Source organism: Mastacembelus armatus, chromosome 8 (genome assembly GCF_900324485.2).
Source record: "Mastacembelus armatus chromosome 8, fMasArm1.2, whole genome shotgun sequence".
In the NCBI taxonomy this organism is placed as follows: domain Eukaryota; kingdom Metazoa; phylum Chordata; class Actinopteri; order Synbranchiformes; family Mastacembelidae; genus Mastacembelus; species Mastacembelus armatus.
This window is the reverse complement of record NC_046640.1, coordinates 22,182,140-22,194,566: the sequence shown is the minus strand read 5'-3', so window position 1 is coordinate 22,194,566 and position 12,427 is coordinate 22,182,140. Positions and strand designations below refer to the sequence as shown.

Here is a 12,427-nt window from a genome sequence, read left to right as displayed (position 1 = left end):
TTAATTTTACCACAAAGGTCGTGTGCGACCGTCTGGCTCATTCTACATACTTCCACAGACGACTGGAGTAAATACTCCTGCAGTGTTTTCTCCCCCCTCAGACCTCAACACCCGCTGTACTACAAACTACTGCAAACTCTTCAGGTGGTTTTCAGCTCAGGTGGTTTTCAGGTGCATTTCAAAAGTTACTTTAATGATAATAAGCAACAGACCACGACAAAGCTGAAGGAATTAATAGATTGTGAGGAGTGTTATTGTTATTACGTTTAATTATTAATGGTTGATTTAAGAATTGGTTTATTTACAGAATCAACAGAATTATAAAAAGACAGAAAGTTGAGGTTGAGTGTTCTTATTACTGGGGGCCCCGGGGGGACAGACAAATGCTGCATAATTAACATTTCATTTCATTAAGTGGAGGCCCCTTCAGTTCCTGCACACTTCACTGACACTTTTTCACATCAGGTGAAAAGATGTTATTAAAAAGCTTTATTGTTTTTGTTTTATAGAAATCAAACACTGAAATCTCTCATATGCATAAATATTCAAAAACAGTCTACATGAACAAAAACCAGCCTAGGGTCCAGATCCTGGACCATCACTGACCTTTGTTCAGACTGTGTTTTGCTGCAGCTTCGTGTGGGAGGAGCCCGACATCCACCAGATAAAAGCTTCACCATTGGTAGTGAATTGGGCAGAGAGGAGAAAATCTCTAGATTTTATACTTTACACTCTCCGAACCCACTTATTCCGATGTGAGGTGAACTTTAGTCCTTCGCTTCAGAAAAATCTTTTTATTTATCATGTCTTTGAGTGATTTTCTTTTCATTGACTTTGACCTGTATCAATGCTTTTGTGAGTCCTGGCAGTTGGGCCCTGGTCCTGGTTCTGGGAGCCTCACCCCCTCTGGTCCACCCACACAGAGAAAAGGTCCCCTCCAGCAATGTGGGGGGGGACAAAGTGTCCTGTCCAAGTTGTGACTCTGCAAACAGAATTACTTTGGTCATCAGCAGTGTTGTTGACCTTCAGTGGGATGTGTTGTTTACACTCACTGACAAACTGATGCCAACCCCCTGTCACTGTCTCAGGCTGAAACTGGGCTTCAACATGTGGAGACACCTGGTGGAAAGAAAAACCCTGGATAGTAATCAATTAGAGTGTTGATAGCCAATCACAGCTGTTCTTGTGCTTTTCTATTGATTGGTGATATGTCACAGTTCACTATCATATTCAAAACAGCAATTTAATAATCATCAAACCTTATTGATCCCAAGTGGGAAATTCCCAAGATACCCAGCAGTATATAAAGTACTTCAAATTAGAAGTACATAAGGTAGTTAACGTCAGCTACCCAGCAGTATATAAAGTACTTCAAATTAGAAGTACATAAGGTAGTTAACGTCAGCTACCCAGCGGTATATAAAGTACTTCAAATTAGAAGTATATAAGGTAGTTAACGTCAGCTACCCAGCGGTATATAAAATACTTCAAATTAGAATCAGGTTTAAATGTTAGGGTTAACAAGCAGAGATACATTTTTAATAATACACATGCTCCAAAATTATAGAAATTTTTCTTAAATATTTTACTACAAAATCTTTAATCTTGGGATATTTTTTATTTTTCTTTTAAACGGTGCCACTAACTTCTATTTCTCTGTTGTTGTTGTTGTTGTTGTGTTTGTACAAAAAGCAAATAAATAAATAAAAAATGTTTATGTCACAACTACAGAAATACGCGCGTTTACGCGTGTGCACGAGCACGTTGTTAGGGTCGTGACGTAGGCGCATACCCGCGAGCGCTCGTCCAAGCTGTAAGGTGAGAACCGTTGTCTCCGGTAAATTAAGCTAATCAAAGTTATTTAACGGACTTTAACGGTGGAATTTTGTTCGGTTTTAAGTCTCTTTTTTTAGTTTAGATGAGTTTGTTGTTGTTTATCAACACATTCATCAGTTTAAAATCAGTTTTTATGTGAAAAAGTTTAGATTTCCGTGTGTCGTTGCTAGCTTAAACACTTGTTTACATGGCGCCTGATTAGCTAAATTCCCTTTATTATTTTACTTTACCAGTCAGATTAACGCTAATGTATTTCTGCAGGTGACATTTAAAAATCTAAGCACAAACTAAGAAATAACACCAACAAAAATAAAAACAGCAAATATAGATATAGATTGAGAGAAATGGCACAGGAAGCACATTGCGGTCTCTGTAAAGAAGTCATTTTTATAATTTCTCCTGCAATATGTGAAATTGCATCTTACATCTAAATGCCATAACCTTTAGCAGCCACATATTCAGAGAAACGGTGTTTGATTTAGCCATACAAAATCTAACAAGGAAAAAATCAACAGATCACATGAGAAATATCAAAACATTGAAGCAAATTAATAAATACTATACAGCATTAAGTATTTACAGACTACTATACTACTTGGTGATCTGCACTAATTAGTGGCTTCGTTGGTGGAATGATACATGAGCACACTGGCTTTGGAGGAGTAGTGTAAGTCATTCATACTGTAAACATATATAATAATATAAATGTTGATTCATGTTCACTGTCAGTGATGAAATACAGTGCGGAGTTACTGAAGGCAAACCATTAACATTCACTTAAATTTGATAGAATTCCCTAGATGCTAATTAAATAATTTAAATAAGCATTTTCAATGTACAAACACAATATAAACCAAAATAATACAAATGAAATCCCTACTTTTCACTGATCTTTTTACAGCAACAAATAACAAATGAAGTACATATAGAGTGACCGTAACATAAGTTATTCTTAGTGTCTCCAAAGTGCAGAGTCCATCCACAGCTTTAATATTCCCTTTCTTCCATTAGTCGAACCTCTTCGTGTGAGGCAGTGCTGGCTCATTACTGAACAAAGAAACAGGAGAGTTATCACTGACTGTTATTACTGAAGCCTTAAATAAATGAACTTATTCTACCTGTATCGCTGTTTCTCACCTGACGTTTGAAGAACAGACGTCTGAAGAACTTGCTGATCTCAAACGCACCAGGTTTAGCGGGTTCCCCAGACTTGCTGCTTTCCCCCAGTCTGACAACTTGTGCTTTGGCGATAGCAGCTCTGAGGCTCATACTCTTAACTATTCGAGCGCCGGGGTCTGAATTAGTCGTGGGCCGGGAGGATACAGTGATGTAGGAGGCGTCTTTCTGATGTTCCTGATAACTCACTGTTGGGAGATGAAGTAGGAGAAAACAGAAGGTAGAACATGGAATGTGTGTATTATTTACGGTGTACTTTTTTTTCTTAACTGGTACAGTAATTATTTTCAAAACCGTTTGATTATTTATGGAAATGCACCGTATTGACGGAAGAAAAACTGGACACCTCTGTATCTGAGAATTATAATGCAGCATACGTGAAAAACTAGCAGTCATGAGATGGTTGTCAGTACGTCCAATGGTGCAACGTAAAGTATAAAGTTCTCCACACTCCCATTATATGCAGACATTTAAAAAGTGATTGATAATGGTTATGATAAAGAGTCAGTTTTTAAAGCAGGTATTGTTCTATAGTATTTTATTTTTTACCTGCAGAGGTGACTGTGGTGTCTGTGGTGCTGGTGAGCTCCAGTAGGATTGTGGGATATGCAGGGTGCAGCAGGAAGAGCTTTCTGATGAGGGGCTGTGCTGCAGCAACACCTGGTGCTCCCTGCACAGCCAAAGTGAACAGTTTCATGCTTTTTTTTACATGAGTACTTCAGTAACTGCTCCAAGACAAAGCAGTAAGATAAGCTGTGAACATGATTCATACACAGCACGCTCTTTCTGTTTTATTTTCCTATTCACTCAGCAAAAGTGATTCAGACTCACGGTTGTCTTGGTTACATTCTTCTGCGCTCTGATTGGTTCGCTGGCCCAGAAGAGGAAAACCGATTGGCCAGTCGAGGTGGAGATTGCAGAAGTTTCCAAAACAAGACCTGGACATGTAAACTCTGCTGACCAGAGAAGGTGCCCATTTGCCCCATCAACAACCTGCGCCTGACAGGAGAAGAGGGGAAATTCAGCACAATTAGAGCCAACGTGGAGGTCAGGTAAAAGTCTACTCTTCAAAACACTAGTTTCTGTGACAACTCAATATTGACAAATGCAACGAGAACAGTTTTGTTTGTGCAGAATGTGAGCTCTTGCATTCATTTGAGCCTTAAAGCGTATGAAAGCCCTGCCTGGTTACCTCCATGATACTGTTTGCTGAGTGCTGAAAGAAAAGGTCAAGGACTCCATCCTCATTGAAGTGTCCCAAGGATGGTTGGCTATGACAGGAGAAATATTTTAAGGATGTTTTGCAGAATTAAAAAAAAAAACACTCGTAATTGAGTCCGCAGTGACACTCAGGGTCTTACCTGTGAATAGGGTCAGAACTGAAGGTCCATATTTTACGGATGTCCCTCTGTCTGATCACTGACAGCTTGCTAGAGCCATACACTAATACCCAGTCACTTTTGGTGGAGTTCAGGTTAGAGACCATGTCCAGGCTGTTGCGGTTGTTGGCAGCACCTGCCACAAGAGGGAGCAGGAAGTCCACGCTCTCAGATCCTCTGTAAAGACGATAACAGAGGTGAGGTTTTGGTCCTTTTGAGGCTTAAGTTCTCTAATTAACTAATAGTCTTCATGGCCATCATTGTGATGCATGTACCTAGTAAGATGTTTTTAATGTTGCAGGTAAATGTATGTTTCTTAACACATTTACAGATTGTTTTCCCTTCTTGAAACCAGTCTTCTTCTCAAATGTGAGAAAAAGCCTGTTTGAATCCATTAGATAGTGATTTAAGACCTGTAGTTATTTTTCTGTTTTAAAGTGCACATATCAAAAATAATGAAATAACTGTAATGTTTAGGATTTAATTAAGATTAACAGGTTTACCATTTTCTATTTAATTCCAGTGGAATAGGTAGAAAAATATAATCACCCCTCACAGTAGTCAGAGTCATGTGATCTTGTTCCAACTGGTTAAAGGTTTAGTACGTAACAGACAAAGACATGATTGTAAAGTGTAACCAGAGCCACGTGCCAGTCGCTGAGGCATACCTGTAAATGTGTATGAAGGAGGACGAGTTGGTTCTTAGTTTCTCCCACCCTGGGTCCTTAATTTTAAGTCCCTGAGCTATGGGTGTTTGGCCAGTGGCACGGATGTAGATATCACACAGGGAGATGGCCTGTACATTTCCTAAGGAAACACATGTTGTCTTGTAAATCAACAGCCCTAATGTGAATTAAATGCATGAGACACCTTGTAATGGTTAGGACATAATACTAATATCTCAGATCTGTATGCTGCTGATTTAGTCCTTTACCTAGTCCAAAGAGGATGTAATATGCCCCTTTTTGTGTCTCATGCAGCAAAGGACCGATCAGCTTTCCTTGTGCAGTGAGGTTGAAAGACACTGGATGTCCGATCTGTGCGCCTGTCAGCCCAGAGACCAAGGTCAGGGAGAGATCCAAAGCCTGAACAAGAATACAGCAGGAATAGGTAAGTGGAAAAATGATCCGTAAACTTTCCATAGTCTGAAATGTAGGTGCCAGTGACACGACTTTATTTATCTGGAGGAAATAAAGTGGGAACTGTACTGTCAGACAAAAAAAATGGCATTTAGTATTTGCTTTTTTTAAAATAAGGGAGAAAGTGAAATTAATGTTTTAATCTATGAATTTTAACCCCCAGTCTTTTTTTTTTTATAATGTAGGATTTTTATTAAGTTTTTTTAATGCCTAATGTTTAACTTAATGTCTGTGTATAGAAGGAAAAGAGGGAGATGTCTGACAATTTGTGTACTAATGGGACAGTTTGTGATTTTTATAGTCAAAAGCAGTAAATCAAAGTACTTTTCCTCACAAGTGTAGCTATACCTCATCTGCAGGCAGGGTGGCTATGAGCAGATCTGGGACTGAATCACCCTGCAGGTCTGGCAGCAACACTGCCTGGGACTCAATGTTCTTGAGCTGGACCAATGACAGATTCCTCCCTGAGGAGAGACCGGAAACCTTTAAATGTCCTTATTTACTTTTAGTTTTGGTTGGAGAACAGGAGGCAGAGAGAAATTCAGCTCTTCATTTCTTTGCATGTCAGCCTGTCAAAGGAAATTATTTTGACATGGCATCTCATGCCTCATGATCCCCAATATGACATGCATATATCTATACAGATTATTATGGGCTTTAACAGTTTCATATTATTGTCTTATTGTGTTGTGGACACTCTGAGGCATGTTTTGATTCTGAGCCATGATTTGACTAACCCTGGCCCCTCTAACTTTGGGAACCACTGCCCTAGACAACAAACTACCACAGTATAAATACAGAAGGCTTGTAGAAGTGGGTACTAATTATTGTTTTACTAATTACTGTTATCTCCACATGAGAAAGACTTCTAACCTGTGGTGCCATTGACTCCCATGAGGATGGACTTGCTGATGAGCAGACACACAGGTGACGGCTGGGTGCTGTACTGCAGACCACACTGGATGGACATGACAGACTCTCTCAAGACTTTCCTCCACAGCACCTGACCACTGACTGCAGACAGCGCCACTGCACTGTAAACTAGGGCAAAGAAAGGACCTCATACATCATCAAATCAAGGAAATATACAGCGTTAACAAAAACTGAAGAAGGAAAATGAGGATCAGGTGTTAACATTACATTCAGGAAGGGTCAGGACTATCAGGATTAGATTAGAAGATTTGTTTTACATGCGTAGCCCCAGTGCAAACTGTAGTTCTAGCACTAAGAAACGGTGAAGACACAGAGCGGAAGGTGACATTCACAAGATAAGACTGTTTTGACACCCTACGCTCTGTCTCTTCTTATCTAAAAGGCCCCTATAGTTCCTCTGAACCGGCAGGGAACACCACGCCTTTTCAAGGAACTCCCCACGTACTTTTGTTCCTCTGTGTAGGATGAGTGTCATTGGTCCATTCAGTAACTCCAAGAAACACATCCTCCACCGAATCACCATCTACATCCCACAGTGCGAGTGCAGGCGGAGTGACACCTAGACAGAGTGAGCAAAACAAATAAACACCGCCCACCAGTGCAGTCAGTGTTTGAAGCTGCTGTAACAGCAGTCAGCGAGAAGTGGTTTCTAGGCTGAACTGTCTAAGTAAAATACTGGTGTATATATATATATACATATATGTTTATTAAAGGACACAGCCTGTGATTTTGTGTGTTTGTGTTATTGTTGCCAGATCCCATCCATCCATCCCCTCCATTGTTGTCCAAAAACTATTAAAAACCCAGCAGGGAGCCACACCGCTGACCTGGCTCACATGGTTCTTCCTCACCAACAATGGGAGGCCCGTCTTTTTCCAAAAACCAGCTCCAGACGCTGAGAACGACCGACACTGTTTACAGTCTCTGAAGGAACAAAGAGTCCACTGGTCTCTGATCTGTCTACTGACGTTATGTGTCGAGTGAGAAGCCAGAGGACGAGTGTAAACAGCAGAAATTCTGTTGGTTATGTCTGTTTGGGCTTAATGGAAACAACAAACACATAGAAAATCCCCAGGTTTAAATATAAATACACTGTACAGTACTTTTCAGTACTTTCAGTGTGTGCTGGAACAGAAGATGTGTAATTATAGTTGACTAATTAAAGGGTGAACCAGACAGAGACGCCTGAGAAAGTCTATATAAAGTCTGCATTATTTTGGTGGCAACAATAGCAGCAATACTAAAATATAATTACCGTAATTACTCACAAATATCACACACCCTTTTTCCTCTTACCTCCTGCATCTCCCAGCACTCTCTCCCATTGCAGCTTCTTTTCCAGCTCACCCTTCCTGCAGGGAATGAGGAACGCACAGAGCAGCACGAGCACGGTGGCACAGACCAGCGGCACCAGGAAGAACGCACTTCGAACAGCGTTTATCATCCTCATCCTTTTTGCTTCTTCATCTGTACTGTTGACCCCCAGGCCAGCGGCCCCGAGCGTCCCCCCTCTGTCCTCCCCTGCCCTGTCCCTTCCTGAGTCCCTGCGGCTCCAGTACTGCATTCCCTTCATGCCGCCTCTGTCCTGCCTAGATCTGGTAGGGAGTTGCTCCCTCCATTCATCCTCCTCTTCCTCCTCATCCTCCTGTGCCTCATCTTTTGCCCCCATGAATCTTCCAGACCTGCCGGCCTGCAGCTTTGAGGGGCCCATCCCATCCCTGCCGAGACCATTTCGAGGGTAGTTGAGCACGAGGTCGTCCTCTTCGCTATCCTCGTCGCTGTCTGCTTGAGTGAGGGGGTCGTACTCCCCCAGCTCGGAGCCCTTCTTCCCTGCAGAGGAACAGAGGATGCGGGTGAGGATCGGTTGTCCTGTGTGGTTGGTTAGTTTGAGTACAGGTGACCAGTTCATTGTGATCGTGCTGATACGTTATTGATCCACAATTACTAATCTCCTCTCTTGTAACTGGAACACATGCAGTAAAACACCAAGTTGTCCAATTAGAGCGCACTAAAGAAGGACTACAATTGGTGAAGTTCCTCCACTCGGCACAGTGAACTCTGGTTTTACTGGTTTTAAAGAACATCATGAGTATTTGTCTAGTCGCTAACTGAAGCTGAAATTTGTCTAGCTGCTGGAAACACCTGCTCAGCTGGTACTGACGCCCTCCTATGTTTCTCTCTGTAAACACAGATTGTTAAACGCCTTTTATAATAGGAGTGTCATAAATCATTAATGATTGACTAGTTATTGATTAACATGGCTGCTGATTAAGGAAATTGCAACTGTAGTAACTACATCACCTCCAGGATTCACCACCCAGTGTTGTATCCAGGTACTACAGCAAACTGCAGTATATTTGTAAAAAATTTAAAGTAAAGTAAAAATACACAATTATTAGTATCAAAATCTATTTGAAGTATCCAAAGTAAAAGTACTCATTGTGCAGAATGGCCCATTTCACATGAATGGATCTGATATTATTGATGATTATTGTGTTGATCACTTTAATGTTGGAGCTGATGTTAACTACCTTATATACTTCTAATTTGAAGTACTTTATATACCGCTGGGTAGCTGATGTTAACTACCTTATGTACTTCTAATTTGAAGTACTTTATATACCGCTGGGTAGCTGATGTTAACTACCTTATGTACTTCTAATTTGAATATACTTTATATACCGCTGGGTAGCTGACGTTAACTACCTTATATACTTCTAATTTGAAGTACTTTATATACCGCTGGGTAGCTGACGTTAATTACCTTATATACTTCTAATTTGAAGTACTTTATATACCGCTGGGTAGCTGACGTTAACTACCTTATATACTTCTAATTTGAAGTACTTTATATACCGCTGGGTAGCTGACGTTAACTACCTTATATACTTCTAATTTGAAGTACTTTATGTACCGCTGGGTAGCTGACGTTAACTACCTTATATACTTCTAATTTGAAGTACTTTATGTACCGCTGGGTAGCTGATGTTAACTACCTTATATACTTCTAATTTGAAGTACTTTATATACCGCCGGGTAGCTGACGTTAACTACCTTAGATACTTCTAATTTGAAGTACTTTATATACCGCTGGGTAGCTGACGTTAATTACCTTATATACTTCTAATTTGAAGTACTTTATATACCGCTGGGTAGCTGACGTTAACTACCTTATATACTTCTAATTTGAAGTACTTTATATACCGCTGGGTAGCTGACGTTAACTACCTTATATACTTCTAATTTGAAGTACTTTATGTACCGCTGGGTAGCTGACGTTAACTACCTTATATACTTCTAATTTGAAGTACTTTATGTACCGCTGGGTAGCTGATGTTAACTACCTTATATACTTCTAATTTGAAGTACTTTATATACCGCTGGGTAGCTGACGTTAACTACCTTATATACTTCTAATTTGAAGTACTTTATGTACCGCTTGGTAGCTGACGTTAACTACCTTATATACTTCTAATTTGAAGTACTTTATGTACCGCCGGGTAGCTGACGTTAACTACCTTATATACTTCTAATTTGAAGTACTTTATATACCGCCGGGTAGCTGACGTTAACTACCTTAGATACTTCTAATTTGAAGTACTTTATATACCGCCGGGTAGCTGATGTTAACTACCTTATATACTTCTAATTTGAAGTACTTTATATACCGCTGGGTAGCTGACGTTAACTACCTTATATACTTCTAATTTGAAGTACTTTCCATACTGCTGGGTAGCTGACGTTAACTACCTTATATACTTCTAATTTGAAGTACTTTATATACCGCTGAGTAGCTGACGTTAACTACCTTATATACTTCTAATTTGAAGTACTTTCCATACTGCTGGGTAGCTGACGTTAACTACCTTATATACTTCTAATTTGAAGTACTTTATATACCGCTGGGTAGCTGACGTTAACTACCTTATATACTTCTAATTTGAAGTACTTTATGTACCGCTGGGTAGCTGACGTTAACTACCTTATATACTTCTAATTTGAAGTACTTTATGTACCGCCGGGTAGCTGACGTTAACTACCTTATATACTTCTAATTTGAAGTACTTTATATACCGCCGGGTAGCTGACGTTAACTACCTTAGATACTTCTAATTTGAAGTACTTTATATACCGCTGGGTAGCTGACGTTAACTACCTTAGATACTTCTAATTTGAAGTACTTTATATACCGCTGGGTAGCTGATGTTAACTACGTTATATACTTCTAATTTGAAGTACTTTATATACCGCTGGGTAGCTGACGTTAACTACCTTATATACTTCTAATTTGAAGTACTTTCCATACTGCTGGGTAGCTGACGTTAACTACCTTATATACTTCTAATTTGAAGTACTTTATATACCGCTGAGTAGCTGACGTTAACTACCTTATATACTTCTAATTTGAAGTACTTTCCATACTGCTGGGTAGCTGACGTTAACTACCTTATATACTTCTAATTTGAAGTACTTTATATACTGCTGGGTAGCTGACGTTAACTACCTTATATACTTCTAATTTGAAGTACTTTATATACCGCTGAGTAGCTGACGTTAACTACCTTATATACTTCTAATTTGAAGTACTTTATATACCGCTGGGTAGCTGACGTTAACTACCTTATATACTTCTAATTTGAAGTACTTTCCATACTGCTGGGTATCTTGGGAATTTCCCCCCAGGGATCAATAAAGTTTGATGATTATTAAATTGCTGTTTTGAATATGATAGTGAACTGTGACATATCACCAATCAATAGAAAAGCACAAGAACAGCTGTGATTGGCTATCAACACTCTAATTGATTACTATCCAGGGTTTTTCTTTCCACCAGGTGTCTCCACATGTTGAAGCCTGTATTTTGTTGGATCCATCTGATCCTGAAAAGGAACTAAAGTTCTCAGATAAATGTAGAGCAGGAAAAAGTCCAAGGTTTGACTCTGACGTGTGGTGAAGTCCAAGGATGAAGTAGTACTACATGGAAATATTCAGGTAAATTACAAAGAATTACATTTAAGTACAGTACTTGAATAAATGCACTGTTACTTTCCACTACTGAATAATACATAGGTTATATTGGCCTTTAATAAATAATTATTGCAGCTTGTTCCTAATTAGACCTAAACATATAGCACAGTACTACTGCAGTAATACATCAGTGGTACATTGGTTTATACACACAGTGCATGATTTTTGCATGATGTCAGACATGATGTTTACTGTGATGCTTTGTTTTGTTTACTCTCCAGCATGTTAGCTAACAGCTAGCTGCACACAAAGACGTCAGCCTGCGTCTGCACAGAAAACATCTGGTATATTAAAAAAAACAGCCCTCGGGGAAACGTTTGCATTAATGCTGATATGGAGGAGACGCTAAACCGAGTCTGTCATGGATCTGCGCATTAAATGAACCAGTTCCTCTAAAGAGAAGACCACCGCAGACCACCTGGTCCAGACCGGATCGGCTCTGTTTCGTCGGATTATGTCGGAATAGAAACGCGTGCGGCGGATCTTACCGGGCAGCTTGAGGGCACGGGACAGAGCTGCGGCCATTTCTCCTATAACGGGTCCGTGAGGCAGCGCCGATGAACAGGGCACCGACCCAGCCGGTTGGATCTGCCAGAGCCCTGAAGCAGCGGGGGTTGCGTCAAAAAGCAGAGCGGTATAGATGAGAGTTACGACAACGACTGGTCACGTGACTCATGAAGCCACAAGCAGCTGATTCAACCGCTTTTAATGGTTTTTAAAGATTATTAAACAAAATCAAACAGTGTTTTAAACGTTAAATATTTATATTGATAAATGATTAGTAAATGATCAGTATTAATATTGATCCACTCGTTTTATAATGAACTGTTGTACTGTTTATTTATTGTTATGCTTCTTTTAATTATCTATTTAAAAACAACATGTATTAATCAATATTATTATTTAGTGGTGAAAAGCAATAAGATCTACTCATAA

At 39.8% G+C, this 12,427-nt stretch overlaps 1 protein-coding gene and 2 long non-coding RNA genes across 3 annotated transcripts; 2 read left to right on the top strand and 1 right to left on the bottom strand.

The window, feature by feature from the left end:
• The first annotated feature begins 1,787 nt into the window (after positions 1 to 1,787).
• LOC113140259 (uncharacterized) lies at positions 1,788 to 7,251 on the top strand. Its single transcript, XR_003296633.1, has 5 exons — positions 1,788 to 1,818; positions 3,824 to 4,064; positions 5,372 to 5,501; positions 6,395 to 7,031; positions 7,219 to 7,251. It is a non-coding gene; the product is annotated as an uncharacterized LOC113140259 (long non-coding RNA).
• Positions 2,046 to 12,104, bottom strand: fam234b (family with sequence similarity 234 member B). Its single transcript, XM_026324056.1, has 13 exons — positions 11,980 to 12,104; positions 7,760 to 8,293; positions 6,909 to 7,022; positions 6,404 to 6,571; positions 5,879 to 5,994; positions 5,326 to 5,476; positions 5,060 to 5,198; positions 4,374 to 4,568; positions 4,205 to 4,283; positions 3,844 to 4,011; positions 3,562 to 3,682; positions 2,974 to 3,200; positions 2,046 to 2,883 (listed from the first exon to the last, which is right to left on the bottom strand). Exons 1-13 carry the CDS (start codon positions 12,014 to 12,016, stop codon positions 2,881 to 2,883), a joined length of 2,052 nt encoding a protein of 683 aa, XP_026179841.1. The 5' UTR covers positions 12,017 to 12,104; the 3' UTR covers positions 2,046 to 2,880.
• LOC113140260 (uncharacterized) lies at positions 7,936 to 12,236 on the top strand. The gene is made up of 3 exons (XR_003296634.1): positions 7,936 to 8,061; positions 8,144 to 8,316; positions 11,713 to 12,236. It is a non-coding gene; the product is annotated as an uncharacterized LOC113140260 (long non-coding RNA).
• The last annotated feature ends 191 nt before the right edge of the window (positions 12,237 to 12,427 follow it).